Source organism: Aedes albopictus, chromosome 1 (genome assembly GCF_035046485.1).
Source record: "Aedes albopictus strain Foshan chromosome 1, AalbF5, whole genome shotgun sequence".
Classification (NCBI taxonomy): domain Eukaryota; kingdom Metazoa; phylum Arthropoda; class Insecta; order Diptera; family Culicidae; genus Aedes; species Aedes albopictus.
The window spans coordinates 123,406,453-123,426,169 of record NC_085136.1 but is presented as its reverse complement, the minus strand read 5'-3'; the positions used below and the strand labels follow the sequence as shown (position 1 = coordinate 123,426,169).

At 42.2% G+C, this 19,717-nt stretch overlaps 2 protein-coding genes across 5 annotated transcripts; one reads left to right on the top strand and one right to left on the bottom strand.

Annotated features, from left to right (window-relative positions):
- Window positions 1-1,671: 1,671 nt before the first annotated feature.
- On the bottom strand, window positions 1,672-6,322 carry LOC109432490 (uncharacterized). The gene is made up of 2 exons (XM_062846703.1): window positions 4,679-6,322; window positions 1,672-4,404 (listed from the first exon to the last, which is right to left on the bottom strand). The coding sequence occupies exons 1-2, from the start codon at window positions 5,107-5,109 to the stop codon at window positions 3,693-3,695; spliced, it is 1,143 nt and encodes a 380-aa protein (XP_062702687.1). The 5' UTR covers window positions 5,110-6,322; the 3' UTR covers window positions 1,672-3,692.
- Window positions 6,323-8,720: 2,398 nt separating this feature from the next.
- LOC109420921 (uncharacterized) lies at window positions 8,721-14,367 on the top strand. 4 transcript variants are annotated; one of them, XR_009996172.1, is made up of 3 exons: window positions 8,721-9,179; window positions 9,466-9,696; window positions 13,781-14,367. XR_009996172.1 is itself a non-coding variant. In XM_062845296.1 (2 exons), exons 1-2 carry the CDS (start codon window positions 9,891-9,893, stop codon window positions 13,816-13,818), a joined length of 1,041 nt encoding a protein of 346 aa, XP_062701280.1. In that variant the 5' UTR covers window positions 9,884-9,890; the 3' UTR covers window positions 13,819-14,367. The 4 variants fall into 4 exon arrangements, 1 of the variants encoding a protein (XP_062701280.1); XR_009996173.1 differs by having other exon boundaries at window positions 9,406-9,696; XR_009996174.1 differs by lacking the exon at window positions 13,781-14,367 and adding an exon at window positions 9,850-9,892.
- Window positions 14,368-19,717: the final 5,350 nt, after the last annotated feature.

Here is a 19,717-nt window from a genome sequence, read left to right as displayed (position 1 = left end):
TTTATTTTTTACTTCATAATATGAAACAGCAGACAATAAAATAAAGCAGGTAAACTATGTAATGGTTATATCTGCGATAAATTTTCTCCGATTTTGACAATATTGATCTCATTTGATACAGATTTATTTTTTCCATCAAAAACAAATCCGACTGAACCGATCAGGTCATCGTGAGTTAAGAAAAAACCTGAATTCAGTAACGTATAATCAATGGTGTAGCATTGATAATACGTCGTTTTCAAAATTTGTTACTGAATTGCCATACACGTGGAATTTTCCATAAACCAGCTGCAATTGGCTTCTTTAGTGGTGTTGAGATAATTCCATATTCACAATCTACATGCCAAACTGAGCCGAAATCCAAATTTTCATGAGCTTTGGTACCCGGGAACCTATTTAAAAATCGATTTAAAGTTTGTATGGGAGCGATTTGTCGAATCACCCCTCGTCGCATTTCGTACTGGGTGGAGCTGTCAAGCAGTTGCCCAGCTGTCAAAAGATGATTTCAAAAAATCTTTTTGTAATTGAATTTAGGTATCAAAATAAAGTTTTAAAAATCCGAAAACAATCATACTGGCTTATAAAAAGGTGCTCTTTCGAATAAAATCAAAAAATTAATATATTATTCTTAATTTAAAAACCCAATTAATGATTGGTACAAATTAAGTACCTTACCAAGAAAAAAATGTTAAATTTAAATTTATACGTTCAATATGTAGTCCGTCCAAAGTCTTACACCGTACATGAAACCGTTTTTAATTAGATTTTGTTTTAGATTTTATAGAGGCATTTTAAAATCTTCTCCTGTGTGATAGGGATAGGATTTTTCAAAACACCATCGTTCTTCTTCTGCTATGTTCTGCTATGTTCTCGTTTAGATGTATGCAGGGTACTGCGCCACTTGGGCAGTGGCTGGTATTTTGGGTACTTTTCAGCTACAACTCAGTCAATTTCAGAAATTTAGCAAAACCTCGCGCCGCCCAGTAGGGACTTTGTTTTGTACACATTACAGCACCTCCATGTCACGTAATATACCACACCTCTTATCAAATGTGATACCGTAAGCGTACCATACTTTGCGCACCTAGGGCCTAACTTTGCGCACTTTTCAAAAAATCGTTAAACAGTTTTTCTGGTGCATTATGCAAACTTTTTCCCACGAAATACTAGTTAGTGATATGGGGTATGCACTTTGTCTCAGTTTGGATGTAATGATAAATGGAAGAGGAAGACAAATTGATGAGTGAATATGCAGTTGCTTTCCCTCAAATGCTGTAAATAACGTTGTAGAATGACGTAGGTTTTGTTTCAAAATTTGTTTTAGTTTAGATAGCAATACCATAAAGTATTTGTGCACTCTCAATAATACAATAATAACCAAACTTGTTCCACAACAGAATGTAATATTGAAATGTTATTTAAGGGCTGCATACCAATTGCTTGGTCATAACAAAATAAGATTGTCCAACAAAACATGTTATGGAAACGTAATGCCTTGATAATTCAATAATAACAAAACAAGATATAAAAACAGGTTTTGTGATTTCGTAGTTATTAATTTGATATTCCCCTCTGCTCGGGCTGTCGTACATCAGCATTGGTCAACGCCAACAACTGGTCATTGATGACGCTCGCGCTTGCAGTTACCGAGAAAAGCTCATGTAATTCCTTTTCGATACCGAACTGTGGATTTTCTTCCGTGTTTTCACGTTTTGCACCAATTCTTGATGCGCAGTCCGCAATATTGTCCTTTCCAGAAACGTGTTCAAAATCATAAACGAAATGGTCCATTCTTAACATCCAGCCTTCAGCACGTGACAGTATTCTTATTCCGACGTCTTTGCGGTTCCCGTTCTTGGTCATAAACAGGAGTGCTTCGTTGTCCGATCGTAACGTAAACCGTCGTCCCAAGAGGTAGTATGCGAACTTTTCCATAGCCCAAATAATAGCCAATGCTTCTCGATGTAGCTGCGGATACCGGCTTTCTGCAGCTGTCAAGCTCTTGGAAGCACAAGCTATTATTCTACGTTCTCCAGAACTTATCTCTTCCTGAGCTAAGATTGCCCCAAGACCCCACGGCGAAGCATCTGTATATAAGATGGTGCGATCGTTTTCGTTGAAATACCCTCTCTTGATCAAATCGTTCTCTACTTCAGCCTTAAGTTGATCAAAGGATTCTTGCAATTGCACAGTCCACTCAAATTTCGCGTTCTCTGCAAGAAGGCCGCGTAGCAATCTGGTTTTATGCGAGAAACTCCTGACGAACGGGCTAATGTAGGTTAGCAGGCCCAGAAAACTGCGAACTTCGGATGTATTCTTTGGCTGCGAAAACAATTTGATGTCGGATATTTTCTTTTGTGTTGGTAGAATGCCGCTACCATCAATCGTAAAACCAAGAAAATCTACAGTAGCCTGATCGTAAACCGATTTCTCTTCGTTGACCGTGAGATTATTTTCGCTCAATATTCTTTTTACTTCTGCAACACGGTTCCGTAGCTCTCGTAGATTTTTCTCAAAAATCAGAATATCGTACAGATAAATGATGATGTATTTGCACTTCATCAGCAGCTTTTCCATCACACGCTGAAAAAGTTCTGGGGCGCATGATAACCCGAACGGCAACCTTCTGAACCGCATTAATCCATTAGCTGTCATAAATGTTGTAAAATGTCGTACCTCCTCATCCAGCTCGATGTGGAAATATGCATCCTTTAGGTCAAGTTTCGTGAACAACATCGTGCCGTTCGGAATGTACGTCCAAATTTTGTCCAGCGAAGGCATAGGATACGGTTCCCGAATAATGGCCTTGTTCACTTCACGGTAATCAACAACGATTCGAAAATCAGAAGAACCCTTTGGCACTAAAACCAAAGGGGATACGCAAGTTATAATGTCGTGTTCCTTGTCCGCCCTTTCAATAATTCCTCTTTCTTCCATCAGTCTCAACCTCTCATTGGTAGCATTTTCGAATGCCTTCGGGATGTTGTATCGAATAATTTGCTTGGGAGTTACCGAATCATCGACCTTAAACCGTACGGGTGTAATGGGGATTTTAGGAAACTCCGGAAACGCCTCGTCAGGAGCAACGCTTACATCAAGCATTTTTGGTTCTAATCTAGTATCGGAGATTGAACACAACATTTTGTCGGTCCTGTTGGAGAACGTACTTGCAACATTTTGTAGACCAATTTGAACCAATTGCAGTTGTTTCGCCGTTTCGTAGCTGAGCAACGATAAATCAGTACCTTTAACGACGAAAAACTTTGCCAATCGCAATGGGCGATTCTTCACACCGATGTGCGCCTTGAACGAGCACTCCACTTCAAGTGGCCGTTGATTCGCATAACTCCGCAATACCTCGTCTGGGTACAGCTGAAAATCGTGTACTACTGAACGACATTTGCGTTTAATTGTTTGCCACCCATTTGTCGTAATGGTGTTTACAGTGGCACCCGTGTCTACCAGAAATTGGAACTCCTCAGCCCCGATCTTACAACATACTAGTCTGGGATCCTCATTATTTTGTGGTAGATATGAACTGCCAGTTATCAACTATAAGGGCAAATAACAAATAAAATAAAATAAAAACAATAATCAAACTAATCGCATGTCTTCATTTATTTATTGTGAAAAACAAAAAAAATATAGTCAAGTCTTCGAAACCCTTTTGAATGATAATTATTTTACCTGATTTATCTTCCCAGCAGTCGTGTAGGCTGCATTGTGATCTGCTCGTTCCCGCTGGCTCTGATGAACAACTTTGTTCTTGAAAAACAAAATTCGGAGAAATGCCCATCTTTTCCGCAAGTATAGCATTTCACCCGAAAAGCTTTGCACTCCTTGAAACCATGAACTCTTCCACATCTGGGACAGTTTTGATGAGCCGCGTTGTAACGTGCTGCTGTTGGCACCCGGAAACCTGTACCACGGAAACGGTTGTCCCTACTGTGGGTCGGGCGGTCCATCTCGGATCGCGTTTCAAGACGAGGGCCACTACTCCTCGGTCTCGATGCCAACCTCTGGCTCGCTACTCCATTCACCGGTTTTACAACGTGTTCTCCGTAGGCGGCTTCCCCACTGATTTCGGACTCTACCTTCCCAGCTTGATTTCCTTCCTCAGTTTCCATCCGGATATAATCGAGGTGCCTACCGTGAGCCATCAGCCGTTCGAGATCATTGTTGAACACATCACTCATTTCGTAAAGCTTCGTTGCGATTTCTGGCACCGAGCGTCTGATCAGCGCTTGGGTGAATTCCTCTTTACGCTGATCTGCCTCGAAGTCGCAAAATTTTGCCTGGTTTTCCAACCGAAGCACCCAATCAACGAACGGTTCTGATGCCACCATTCGCATTTCCCGGAACTTCATTCTCTCCTTGGTATAGTCACAAGTTTGATCAAAATACCTGTTGCAATATAAAATTTATTGAAATCAGGCAATCTTATCTAAAACAGTTGCTTTAGACAGATTTTATACAAAGGCATTTTATTTTTCGAAAAGACAAGAAACATGGCAGAAAAAACTCTTGAAATAATAAAAAAAAGTATAATTCAACAACCTAGAAATTTTTCAAAAGATAAAAATTGAGAACAAAAATCGGTCGGAGAACCCTATTCGATTTATCAAAACAGTATCCTAATAAAAAAAAGACACGAAAATAGCAAATAAATTGTATTTACCTGTTCAGCGCTGCGACCGTAGCAGCATACACATCATCCGACCCAGCGAGAAGCTTTTCTTGAACCTCGATTACGCTCAGCAAATAAGTGCCAGCGAAAATCTTCAAGCCCGCCAACTGCATTTCAGGTACGACGGGTTCCTTGCAAGCAACAATCCGCTCAAACTGATTCCGAAATCGAAACCACTCCGCTTTGCGTTTATTGAGTGGCAAGTTCTCGTCAAACGGCTGCAGCGGCCATGATCCTGCGAGCCATTTTGACGCCACTTTTTCATGCTTAACCTCTGATTGTTCTGCAACACCACTAGAATTAACCGGCACAGAGATTTCCACCACGGCTTTTCTCGACTCATTTCCATTCTCAATATCTCGCAGCTCGTCACTTGATTCTTCGTTTGAAGAAATGTCTTCCACTTGCCACGGTCCACTCATTTTTCTTCGGATTTGTCCACAAGCCTTCCTTTTCCCGACTGGCACACTTTTTCTTTTCACCTACTACGGACCCAACGATTACATTTGTGAGTGTAATATTTTGCAAAACACACAAACATCTGGTAATTAATCCACTAATCACTCTTTTGTCAGTAAAGCAATGCGTTTTCCCCGGAAGAATGTTATTCGTATTAGTTGAATCCGTTACCGAAATGTATTCTAGCATGTCACAATACATGTATACCTCGTTTTTGTGATTGTCAGTCGCACGTCAAAATATTCCATTTCCGTATGTTCCATTTTAGCATTGTAAGCCCCTCTATGATTTGTGTGCGCATGCAGTGCAGTGTGGCCATATATTTTATCATTATTATTATTTATTTATTTATTTTTTTTTTACGATAAACTTAAAATTAAGAATAAATAAAAATTGATGTTCTGAATTGTATATACGATGGTTTTAAAACTTTACTCAATTGTACACTCCGTGCAGTTTAAGCATATATTGGTCTTGGGCTCAATCCGACTCAATTATAGACATAACTTTGACCTTGAGCTAAAACTCGGTTCAAAATTTTATTTTTAGGTTGGCCTTGGGCTTAACCCGACTCAACTGTTTGACCTTGAGCTAAACTCGGTGCAAACTACAAATTATTGGTTGGCCTTGGGCTTAACCCGACTCAACTGTTTTGGCCTTGAGCTTTACTCGGCGCAATACTCTTATGCACAGGAAAAAAAAACTGTTGTAATATTACATCTGAACTGCTGCAACCCGATCAATACGTCGGTTGCATGAATATTACATCGGACGATGTACACATAAGAACAAAAGATTTTACATCAAAACAATGTAATCATACATAGGAATCGTTATTACATTGATTATTTAGTACATCGGAATGAATTACATCGGGTGAGTTGCATTTATTTATTTTTTTTTTTGCTGTGTGGGATTAATTTTTTTTTCTGCATTTCCCGCAACACTTCTCCAACACGAAAATATTTTCGAATGTTTTTTTTCGCGATTTAGCACTTACCTTGTAACATTCACGTAATTTCCATAAACCTTTCCACAGTTCTATTAATGGCAAGGATCGCCAATGTGATAATGCAGTGAACACTAATTCCAGACACTATTTATAGTTTATTAAACAGTCTTCCAATGCTTTAATTGTCTCTCGTCTATTTTCACCACCTTCCAAGTCAGTCCACTTTCCACACACTAAATCTAGGATACCACATCCCCAATATCTCCTAAAAATCCCCAACGTTCCCTTTAAAAGCTGAGAAACAGGCTCTGTCCCAGTGGGGGTGCAATGTCAGATAGAAGAAGGATGCGCTTACATCGTCAAAGAAAAAAAATCTTCTAAATTGCCGCATTCATAGACCCCCCCATCTGAACAGCACCGCAGCTGAGCTACGAGTGCGAGGGATTTAAATGTATGCTCTTGTAAATAAACTTCCATCGGTGCTTTCGCTCCGTCGAAAAATAAGTTTAGTGCACGTCGCACTTAGTATGCTCACACGACTTATGAGTACCAAACTCCGCATCGAATGCTTCCACACAGGCGGAGATGCGACGCGTCAAAGAGCGAACTCGTTTTCTGCTCGCAATGACAGCACCAGCAGCTGCCGTCGTCCTCATGCTGTGGAGCAACAACACACGAAAGAGCGAACTGATAGGGTGATGACCATTGTTTTGGCGTGAAGTTTATGCAATTTGGAGTGTTATTTTCAAAATCATTTTTTGGCTAATCTAAAAAAGATAGAGTTTTGCTGTCAAAGAAACATTTTTAGAGAACAAGCTTGTGCATGTTTTGTAGAAGAACTTTTTTTAACAGAAGTTATTTATTCATTTAAAAAAATTAAAAAATGCCCTAAAAATGACTGATTTTTTAGACAATTTTTGCAAACTTTTTGAAATTTGAACTCTTTAAGTAGTTTTTACCAAATCTCCGTCAAAGAAGCTAAGAAAGATAAGTTCATTAGCTTTCGTTTCCAGCATTAATGCTCAATGTACGACCTTTAATTTCTGAGATATTGGGTTTCAAAAATGAAGTAATTTAAAAAAATTAAAATGTGAATAACTCACTTAGCAGTGATTTCCGATTCTATGTTCCTTGGGCATTTTTTTCATAATTTTTGAAGACCTAGTTGCCCTAAAATTTTGTAAAGTCCGGAACCAATCACCCTGTATATGCATTTTTGACTCATTCTCACCCCCAACGACCTTTTGCTTTAACCTGCGTTTTATGGCACAAATTTCCCAAATGGAGGAGAACGTGCCTCTGGAGCTGACCTACTGATACCTGAGCCTGCGTACAGAAGGTTGCAAATCGAGATTTTGAAATTCATTTGTTAAGATTTTTCAAAAAAGTGTACACGGTGTTCAATAAGTTCGGATACACAATAAAATTGAATTTATTTCCCATCTGTAATTCAGATTTGCAAAGTGAATGCATTTATTGAAAGCTCACATAATACTGATCAAATACAGTATATGTTTTAAAATAAACTGTCCTTTATCCTTTTCTAATAATTGTAAATGTGTCTCAAGTTCCTTTCGGCTGCCACGCACGTCTTTCATTGGCATTTCTTCTAGTTTTTATTGAGTAATGGTGTTAAGCTAATTTAAATTAGGTTGTTGTCCTCAGCATTAGTGGTAGCAACTATGACCATACGAAATAATCTATAAGATTCAGATTGGGTGAAGTACGGAGTCATTTTATCCTGATCTTAAAAATTTCTAAACTTGTCGCTGTACCTGTTTTAATGATTTTTGTTTAGTAAAAAAAACAAGGCTGCGTTATAACTCAGTTTAACCCATAATAATCTTTTCCAAAATTTGATTATATCCCTATTGTGGCAAATTTTTATCAAAATTTGCTCTATATAATGTATTTATGCCTTTTTCATAGATTCAAGCACATTTTGATTAAACTTGCAAATTTATTGCCATATCATCACTGAAATTGCAGTGTAAAAATTTTGTTCATTAATTTAGTTATTTTTATTTGGTATAGTGAGATGTAGACTCAAAAGTCAACGTTTGAGACTTCTGTAGCATGAGTAACTTTTCGAAAATTATTCTAGCGTGCCGGAGCTAACAAACATTAGATACACATAAGGCTTATTAAAAAAAGTAGAAAAAGACGTCATTCATAACTATATGCTGTATTTGATCAGTGCTATATGACCTTTCAATAAATACATTTACTTTGAAAATCTGAATTACAGATGTGAAATTAATTCAAGTTAAATGGTGTATCCGAACTTATTGTACACCGTGTAGTACTATTAAAAGCGTAATCATTTGTAATCTATGTAATTTCTTTCTAATTGAAATACTTTCTGGCTTTGTTTGACCAAGCTCATAACATCAAGATTTTCATCCTAAAACGACCAAACTGCTGTCAAATATTACACTGTTACAATGTGGGAGCATATGCATAATCTATCTGACGAAAGTAAATCCTTCCACCTAACAATGCAAAGAGTTTTTGCAGCAACATAACACTCCAAACAGAGACACATAGGGACGTTGTGGCGTAAGGTTTTCCAATAAAAGCGCACAAACCAAATTGACATTCTTTGTTCCTTCGCACTGTTGTGTATACTAAGCGCCCTGCGCATTCGAATAGCCGACGATCGGCGATCGTCGTTACAGTTGTTCGTGCCTTTTCGTGCGATGTTTACATGTTGGGTGGTTTCCTGAAAGAAAGAAAATATAAGATCAGTTAGTCTGATTTGTGACACCAAGTACTTAACAAGTAAAGAGCTCTTAGCATATCACGGTCTAATTTAAAGAACATAAAAGTGTCGACGAAGGAAAAGTTTTATTTTGCGTGCAAGTTAAAGTGGAAAGTGGATCTGATTTCCGATTGAATCCAGTGAATAGAGAATTAGGCTGGAACGGCGGGAACGGCTGGCGGCGGCTTGGCGTTTTAGGAGTGACACTAGGCGAAGTATTGTATTCCACCATCGCGTCAACACAAAAGCAGCTGTCGACGGATTCTTCCATCTTTCGGTGTTTTTTACAACCTTTCGGTGGTGCGTCGTTCATTGATAAGGTATAATAAACCGTGAGTATAGTGAAAAAGGATACGAAACTGGCGGTTTTGGCTTAGCCATAACAACAGAATAGCACCGTTTCGGCTGTGTCGAAACAGCGAAGAAGAGAGACAGAATTGATAACATTCTTTTATTGCTGGTGAAAGTGGTCGATAGGGTGACCAGACATTTTGGTTCTGCTACCTTAGTTCAAATTCATAATTTTTGTTTTCTCCTTTTATTCAGATAGGAGAAAAGTTTGGTGAAAACCATTCCTTATTGATCTGTATCACCACATCTCTCAAGGACCGAAAGGAGTCGCCGTATCCTTGATCCCTGGTAAAGCTGTGCGTCGGAAGGAAGTGATCGAACTTGGTCGTGTGCGAAACGAGCGCGTAAGACAAGGTCAGCAGAAGGGCATTGGGCTTTTCTAATACTGTAAGCTGCAGGATTGATCGCCGGGAGAGGAACAACGGTTTCGTAGGACAAATCTGTGTAAAGGTCGGCCAAGGTTGGTATATAAACTGCAGTTTTGCGGTGAGTAATTTAGTTTTCTTTTCTTATTTTTTTTATGTGCAATAAGTATCCAAAGCAGCTTGCGTAGACCATTTTTTAATTGAAATCTATTGTTTTTTTTCTCGTCCCAATTTTAATTATTTTATTATATTAAACTGTGACATTTTACTGTAGCTGTTTGGAACCAGTGAGGTTTTGTCTAGTATTGAGTGATCATGAGTTCTAATGTGGCATTTACAATTGAGCCTTACCGCAAAGGTGCCAAATTTAATGATTGGTTCACTCGCCTGAAATACCTTTTTGGATTAAACAAGGTGAAGGACGAAGATAAAATGGCGTATTTGATAACACTTGGTGGACCAGTTATATTCGAGGAAATTAAATTGTTATATCCTGCTGGGGATTTCGAAAAAATTGCTTTCGAGGACCTTATTGCTAAATTGAAAAACCGGCTGGACAAGACTGACCCTGACTTGGTACAGCGGTACAAATTCAGTACAAGAGTTCAACATCCGGATGAAACTACGGAGGACTTCATCCTGGCGTTAAAATTGCAAGCAGAGTTCTGCGATTTTGAGAATTTTAAAGAGAAAGCAATTCTTGATCGTTTAATTGCGGGGATCATTGACAAAAACCTAAGGCAAAGGCTACTTAGCGAAGAAAAATTAACTTTGGCTGCGGCTGAGAAAATCATAGCTACTTGGGAGGTCGCCAAGGCGAATGCTTATACAACGGAAAAAAATGGGGAAAATTCAAATATGGTTGCAGCTGTTGCAAATCAGCCTAGACATTCCGGGAAAGCTATGAAAAAGTTGGCAGATGTGTTTAAGGTAGCCAGTAAATACCAAACAAATGATTTTAATGTGGGGGCTGGTAGCAGCAGAGGTCCTGTGAAGAGCAGGTTAGGTTTTAGACCTTACGAGTCGGCAACACCTCCAGGTAGAGGAGATCGTCAGCGATGGAGACCGCGGAGAAACAACTATGGCGGAGAACGTAATGAAGCCCATGAACAGAGATATCGTCCGGACTACTCTCAGATGTACTGTAATTATTGCGGAATGAAAGGCCATATTAGGAAGAAGTGCTTTAAGCTTAAAAATCTCCAGCGTGACGCGATAAACTTGGTGGATTCTTCGGAGCCTTCAACGAACCATCACATCAACGAGCTACTTAGTAGAATGAAGACAGTGGATTCGGATGAGGATGTTAGCGACTCAGGTGATTTGCAATGCATGTTAGTGTCGTCCATTAATAAGATTAGTAATCCGTGTTTGGTACAAGTGAAGGTGGAAGGTAATGACCTGGAAATGGAGGTAGACTGTGGTGCCTCTGTTTCCGTGATTAGCAAGGGGCAATATATGGCTAAATTTGACAAACCTTTACAGGACTATAGCAATCAGCTAATGGTAGTGAATGGGGCTAAACTAAAAATTGAGGGTAAGGCTACAGTTTCAGTGAGATTTAGGGGTAAAGAAGAGTTTATGGAGTTATTGATCCTTGATTGTGAAAACAGCTTTTATCCTTTGATGGGTCGCACTTGGCTTGATACATTTTACCCTAATTGGAGGCAATTTTTCTCGAATAATATTAATATCAATAATTTACAGAATGAGTCCAGCAAATTTGCAGTGCGAGAGTTAAAACTTAAATATAAAACAGTGTTTGAGAAAAATTTGACTAAACCCATTAAGGGCTTCAAGGCTGAATTGAAGATCAAAGACGATACTCCGATATTCAAAAAAGCATATGATGTACCATACAGATTAAGAGATAAAGTTTCTAACTATTTGGACAGGTTGGAAAAGGAAAACGTCATTACACCGATTGACACGAGTGAGTGGGCTTCGCCGATTGTCATAGTTATGAAAAAAATGGTGATATCCGTTTGGTCATCGACTGCAAAGTTTCTTTGAATAAATTCATTGTGCCGAATACTTATCCATTGCCTACAGCTCAAGATATTTTTGCAAACCTGTCAGGTTGTAAAGTGTTTTGCGCTCTAGATTTAGAAGGTGCTTACACGCAGCTAGAGCTGGCGGAAAGGTCCAAGAAATTTGTGGTGATTAATACTATGAAGGGGCTGTACACTTATAACAGGCTACCTCAAGGAGCATCTTCGAGCGCTGCAATTTTTCAGCAGGTAATGGATAAGATTTTAGAGGGAATTGAGAACGTTTCATGCTATTTGGATGATGTTTTGATAGCGGGTAAAACCCCAGAAGAGTGCTTGAGTAAACTTATGTTGGTTTTGGAGAGATTGGCTAAGGCTAACATCAAGGTAAATTTTGACAAATGCAAATTTTTTGTGTCAGAGCTCACTCACTTGGGGCACATAATTAGTAAAGACGGTTTAAAACCATGCCCAGACAAAATCTCAACAATTGAAAAGGCAAAGCCTCCAAGAAATGAATCAGAATTAAAATCCTTTTTAGGATTAATAAATTATTATCATAAATTCATACCACGACTATCTTCCAAACTTTATCATCTGTATAACTTGCTGAAGAATAATGTAAAATATAACTGGGATAAAAATTGCCAAATGGCCTTTGAGGAGAGCAAAAAGTTGTTAATGGAAACGGACCTTTTGGAGTTTTATGATCCTAAAAAGCCGATTGTGGTTATTTCAGATGCTTCTAGCTATGGACTTGGTGGCTTAATAGCCCATGTTGTCGATGAAGTGGAGAAGCCTATTAGCTTTACTTCATTTTCCCTAAACACAGCGCAGCAAAAATATCCCATTCTGCATTTGGAGGCGTTGGCGCTGGTTTGCACTATAAAAAAATTTCATAAATATCTCTACGGGCAAAAGTTCACAGTCTATACGGACCACAAACCATTGGTAGGAATATTTGGCAAGGAAGGTAAAAACTCGATTTTCGTCACAAGGCTTCAGCGTTTCATTCTCGATTTGTCGATTTATGATTTTGACATTATCTATAGACCTTCGCACAAATTGGGAAACGCTGATTTTTGCTCCAGATTCCCTCTTCAGCAGGAAGTTCCTGAAGAATTAGATTCAGAAGCTATAAAAAGTATCAACTTTAGTCAAAACATCCCAATCGATTCGAGAATGTTGGCTGAAAGTACTAAAAATGACGAGTTTTTACAGAAAATCAAAGGATTTATGCAAAATGGGTGGCCTGAAAGAGTGGACAGACAGTTTGCAGATGTATTTGCCAATCAAAAAGATTTGGAAATTGTTGACGATTGTTTACTGTATTCAGACAGAGTAATTGTTCCTCAGGAGTACCAGGGGGAAGTATTAAAGTTGTTGCATAATAACCACGCAGGCATCGTGAAAATGAAACAGTTAGCAAGGCGCATGGTTTATTGGTTCGGCATTAACAGGGACATTGAGCAATATGTTGCAGGCTGTGATGCATGTAACAGAATGGCCATCACTCATTCTTCAAAAGAAACATCCAAATGGATCCCCACGACAAAACCGTTTAGCAGAATACACATAGATTTCTTTTATTTTGAGCACCGTACTTACCTTCTAATAGTGGACAGCTTCTCCAAATGGATCGAGATTGAACACATGAAGCAGGGAACAGATTGTAATAAAGTGTTGAGAAAGCTGATCGAGTTTTTTGCTCGATTTGGCTTACCAGACGTGTTAGTTTCGGACAACGGTCCACCTTTTAATTCATACACGTTCATAACGTTTTTAGAGAGGCAGGGTATTAAGGTAATGAAGAGCCCGCCTTATAACCCTTCAAGTAATGGTCAAGCTGAGAGGCTGGTAAGAACAGTAAAGGAAGTCCTGAAGAAATTCCTTTTGGAACCTGAAATCATGGAGATAGATTTGGAGGACCAGATTAACCTATTTTTGTTCAACTTTAGAAATAGTTTGACAAGTGAGGGTCACTTCCCTTCAGACAAGAACCCCAAACAACAGTATAAACAACATTTATCTAGAGAAAAGCCAAGTGATGAGATCAAGGAGAAATCCAGCGGGAAAATCCCGAAGCGTTCAAAGGACGACATTGACGATCTGATGGCAGGGGATGAAGTTTGGTACCGAAATAATAACCCTCATCAACATACAAGATGGGTTAAGGCAACCTTTATTAAAAGATATTCTAAACATATCTTACAGATACATGTTGGAAACGTGTTAGCAATGGCTCATCGTAATCAGATAAGGATCTGTAAGGAGGGATTGGTCCGGAATACACCGAACGTCGTGGTAAGAGTACCAAGTCATCAGGATGTCGGCCACGAAGTGGAACAAGCTACAGCAAGTGACGAGAGAGCAAATGACCATAGAAGAGAACCGGAACCGATTCCCAAAGGGGACAGAGACAGGTTGAGGAGGAAGCGCGCTAATCCATACATCACAGTTGAGGAACCTCGCAGATCAAAACGAGTTAGAAAGACGTGGAGAGATGAAAATTACCATTACGATTTTTGAATAATGTTAAGTACTTGAATTGTAAAAAAAAAAACATTGAATTGATTTTTTTAAATAATGTTGACTAAGGTCAAGATTTTTATTATAACTTCTACTTAACTAAAAGGGGAAGAATTGTTGTGTATACTAAGCGCCCTGCGCATTCGAATAGCCGACGATCGGCGATCGTCGTTACAGTTGTTCGTGCCTTTTCGTGCGATGTTTACATGTTGGGTGGTTTCCTGAAAGAAAGAAAATATAAGATCAGTTAGTCTGATTTGTGACACCAAGTACTTAACAAGTAAAGAGCTCTTAGCATATCACGGTCTAATTTAAAGAACATAAAACGCACTACTGGGTCTAGCCAATAGCAAAGGGAGAAATTCTAGGCAACTGGCCAAAAACTCCCACAGCACTGATGAGCCACCACCAACCAGCTGCTGTGGAAAGTAAAACTGTAGAAAATGCTACTGCAAATGTTCCCACACTTTGTATCTACGTGTCCCTCTGAAGTGGTTTAGCAAAATAAAGTTGGGTCGTGTGAATGTATCAGAAATGGAACATATATTTTGATGCACAATAAGTTTCCAGGGAAATTTTGGGACGTGCCAGACTTAGCTGGAAGTTAATTGTTCTGTCCTAATGTACTTCAGCGCCGTAATTACCCTTATTTCCATTATTTCAACACGCTTACGTGTGGCAAATCGAGCTGCAACTTCATTAGGTTCTAGGAAATTCTCATCAACTCGCAACGTCATCTGCATGCTAATGAGAGTGAGAGGTGCTCCATACTTTCCATTATTGGAAATGCCACCATTGCCGCGCGCCACGACACAGATGATAAATTATAAAACAACACTCCCCCAGAAATACATATTAATTACATTATTTACACTTAAGCTCCCGCTTCATTTTCCGCAATTGCGCCGCACGCGGGAGCTGGCTCCTTCCGTACCTACTCCGAAGACGGAAATATGCTTTCGGGAATCCGGAACGGCAGCAGACACTTTCTACACTAGCATGCTTGATGTGTGGCACACAAGTGTGGCTGCAGCCGGCATCAGCAGTGCAGTGAAATCCTCTCGTCACTCAGTTTGATGTCAGACGTGCTGCTGATAAAGATTTATTAGAGCAGTGGTGTCTAACTTAGGATCAATGGTCCTAGGTTAAACTGTTGATGTTTTTTTTTTCCTTCTAAACCATAGGGGGATAAATCTGCTCATCAGACACCCTAACAGGAAGGTTAGGGTAGTGTGGGGTTAAGGCCGTCTTCTACAACGCCAGTAGAAGCCAGGACTACTCTCTCCTCGACCCACTAAAACACATTCCTATGGTCGCCAAACCCTACGTCTCTCCGGAACCACCAAGAAGGTATTGCTTCAGAGAGGGGCTAGTGCATATCGCACCCTCAAGGTTAGCTGCCGTAGCCTAGCAACAACGAACATCGATGACTCGCTCTGGAGAGTCCATCACGGTAGCATGCTGGCGCTTAGCCAGTTTCCCGAGTGGTCCTCGCCACTCCCTTTGTCCTCGGAAGGCGGGCAGGGTCAACCCCGCCCGCGCCCTACTGCTGAGCGGACATCAAGAACTGATGCCCACATGTAACCCGATCTGACCTGCCCGTAAGGAAGGGTATCACTACCCTTCAGGCCCTATCAGATGCATCCGTAGTGTCACCGACAACTCGGAACAACAGTAAGATTTCCCGCAGAGAAATCATAGGCCCTTGTTAGAATTTCGTCTAGTTGAAAATTGCCTGAATTAAAATATATTTATTAGCTATATAATTGTAAAATCGTTCATTAGTACCCCCCCCCCCCCCCTTACTTTGATTGTTAATTATGTCAAGTCATCTACATGTCCGTAACTGCTACTTCGAATCCCAGCACTACCTTGTAATAAACCCCTTGACATTAGGTCAACGAGTTGCTACTCATCATAGCTGAACCAATGCAAATGTTGGTATCCCTGCTCATACGTTGGAAGAGAGAGATTATGCACGAAGAGAGAGAGGAAGAGATGAGGGGAGAGGAAGTTTCTGTGCTGAAAACGAGAGGAGGGAGAAAAGTGTGGTCATTGAACGAGGACGGACGCGTGTCGAACGCCCAGAAGCCGGGCGAGAAATTCGGAGTGTTCGGTAGACGGCGAAAATCTAGAAATCCGGTCCCGTGAGGACCGACGGAATGTCGAGTGAAGGACGAAACCCTGCAACGCCGCCACGTCGTGCCGAGAACTGGTTGCCGATCATTGTGAATTACGGGAGTGGAAGATCGAAACCAACCCCCACCAAGTAGTTAATCGTTGGCGAGCTCCGTGCTGGTGGCCCACGAGCCCCCATCGTTATCGTGGAGCCACACGCGACGGGTGTGCGACAACCATAGTCATTGCGGTGCGAGCCTAGTGGGGCCCGGTGGGTTCGCCCCCGCCCACTAGTGCTCTATATCCTAGGTGTTGTTGCCCCGCCGGCGAGCACGTGGGACGTCAACGTAGCTGAATATGTCCAGCCTCCACAAAACCAAGATGGCGACAAATACTCCACCAAGCCGGATTTGTTCTGGCCCAATCCTGGAAATTAGAAGCTGATCCTAGCTGCAGCTGATCGGCAAGTATCAAACTTCACATCTTCTCTCCTCGTGCCAACACATCAATGGGCCCCAACGGTTGCTGTTACTCTGTAACCCCCCCCCCCCTTTTTGTAATTGTTTTCTATTAATAAATTAGATGTTAAGTTAGTGTATTTTGGTGTACATGATAATTGTTATTATGAGAAATGTCTTTGTTTTCGCTGTGTGAAGTCCGCTGTTGTTGTTCTTGTTGTTCGGTGAGAATTTGGAAGTGAGTCCCCTCAGAGCAGGTAAGAAAGACCCTGAGAGCTTGTAGACTGAGCTAGTCGAACGTTACAGTAGGTTGCAGACAGCAGGGTCTCACCTACCCCGACCCTTGCCGGGGACCCCTTTCCTACCGCGGGCTCGGATCCAACCCAGTAGACTGACGCCACGACAGCACCGCTACCGGGACTTCCTCTCCGCGGCCACTTAATCGCTGTAAGGGTCGATCTCGACCGCAGGGCACCGGTATGACCTACGAAGCCGACTTCGAACCCCTGGACCACCTCTTGTACTGCATCTGGACTAGCCATTCTCCGAGTCCACGCGCCACCTCCTCTGTAGCTCCCAGACGATATGGGTGATAGCCGTTGAAACGGCATTCCAGCTAATCTCATCCCTACACATTCTCTGGACCAAGTTGTCCGGAGTTGTGTCCTCCCCGCATGTGGCAAGCATGCGGTCACGCATTGTGCGAAAACGCGGGCACACGAACAAAACGTGTTCCGCCGTTTCTTCTAAACCATTGCACACTGGGCATTCGGGAGAATCCGCATGCCCGAAACGGTGTAGATACTGTCGGAAGCAACCATGACCTGTAAGGACCTGTGTCAGGTGGAATGTAACTTCCCCATGGCGCCTATTAATCCAACTATCTACCCTCGGTATCAACCTATGGGTCCACCTTCCTTTGGTGGAACTGTCCCACGCGCGCTGCCATTTGACCGTAGAGGCCATCCTGACAATCCTGCGTATGCCTCTTGTGCCGCGCATTTCGAAGCACTCCATGTCCTCACTGATAAGAATGCTGATAGGCATCATACCAGTAATGACGCAGAGAGCGTCGTGTGACACGGTACGGTACGCGCTTGCAACCCTCAGACACATAAGCCTGTAAGTACTTTCCACGCCGGGCCGCCATACCTAAGTATGGACGTAGCAACACTAGCCAGAAGCTTGCGCTTACTGGCGTACACCGCTGAGCTATTGGACATCATCCGGGACAGTGCCGCAATAGCTGTGGAGGCTCTTTTACAGGCATAATCGACGTGGCTACCGAAGGTAAGCTTGTCGTCGATCATCACGCCCAAGTGTTTGACAGAGCGCTTCGACAGGATAGTGCACTCTCCTACACTGATCTCCGTCTGCTGCGCCGATTGCATGTTGTTAACAACCGTCACCTCTGTCTTGTGGTGAGCCAGCTCCAGTTTCCTGGACCGCATCCACGCCTCCACAACCTTGATCGAGTGGTTGGCAGTCAACTTTACCTCCTCGATCGTTTCACCGTAGACTTCGAGCGTAATATCGTCGGCAAATCCGACAATCACCACTCCCACTGGGTACTCTAACCTCAACACCTCGTCGTACATGACATTCCATAACACCGGACCCAGGATGGTTATGTGAAAGCACTTCCGACCCACCTCCGTGTCGTAAACTAGTACGCGATTCTGGAAGTAGCTTCCGAGAATCTTGTACAAGTACTCCGGTATCCCCAGACGCAAGAGCGCATCGGCAATAGCAGCCCAACTGGCGCTATTAAATGCATTCCTTACATCCAGAGTCACTACCCCGCAGAAGCGAATTCCCCTCCTCTTAGGCTCGAGTGCTATTCCGGCGGTTTTTGTAGCCGACAGGATAGCGTCTACGGTCGACCTCCCCTTCCGGAAGCCATACTAGCTACTCTAGAGATTATTTACACCCTCGGTGTGAATCAACATTCTTTTGAGGATGATCTTTTCGAGCACCTTCCCCGCCGTGTCTATCAATCATATTGGTCAATATGCCGACGGATTTTTGGGTGGTTAACCCGCTTTTGTCAATAGAACTAGGCCCAGCCACTTCCAAATCTCTGGGAAAACTCCCTCGTCCTGGCATTATTGCATAGCAGACCTGAACATCTCGGGAGCATCTGCAATAGCTACTTTTAAGGCCAGGTTCGGAACAGCGTCCGGATCCGGGGCCCTACCTTCGCAAAGGGGCTTTGATATCCCTGCGAATTCCACATCGGCGACCCTCTCCTCATCGCTGGCCCCAGTCCCCGGCTGTCCTACGAAAGGAAGTCAATGACTAGGGGCGCGGAAATAGCCCCTTGATGATCCCCTCCATCATCTCTGGAGCACTCTGACAGAGATCCTCGAAGCTTAGGTACCCTTATCTCGGTCTTCAACACCACCCGCCGTTCGTTTCGCTCCTCCTCAGTTCGTGCTCGCTGCATCAGCCGCCTAGTCCGAAGGCAGGCGCGGCGCAGGTCCGCAATCGCTTGAATCCACCAGTAAGCCGGTGGCCTCCCATTTCTAGGGTGGACTCGCCTAGGCATGGTCGCATCGCACGCACGCAGCTACCATCAGCTACCATCTTGTCGCCGTCTACACCTAGTAAGTTTCGCTCACGGCGGAGCTCCTCCCTAAATACCCCTTATTCGAAGTATGATGTCTTCCATCTGCGAGGGCTTGGCCTTGGCCTAGCCGGCTCTTCTTATACCCACTGCCTGTTGTTGTTGTAATCGATACTGTAGCGAACCGGCAGGATCGCTTTGAGTGTAGCTGTCGTCTACTCTCCAGTTCAAACTACTAGTTAGGTCAGGACTAACAAAAAGTCACGTCAATAATTGACTCCACACCGTTTCGACTAAAGGTACTTTTGGTACCGCCATTACCGACATCTAAGATGGCTAGCGTCTCTAGCAGGATCTGACCCCGCTGGTTCGTGAAACGGCTTCCCTATTCCACGGCCCATACATTAAAGTCACCCGCTATTACCACCGGTCTTCACCCTGTTAGCACGGTCGTTATGCGATCCAGTATTTGCGTGGAAC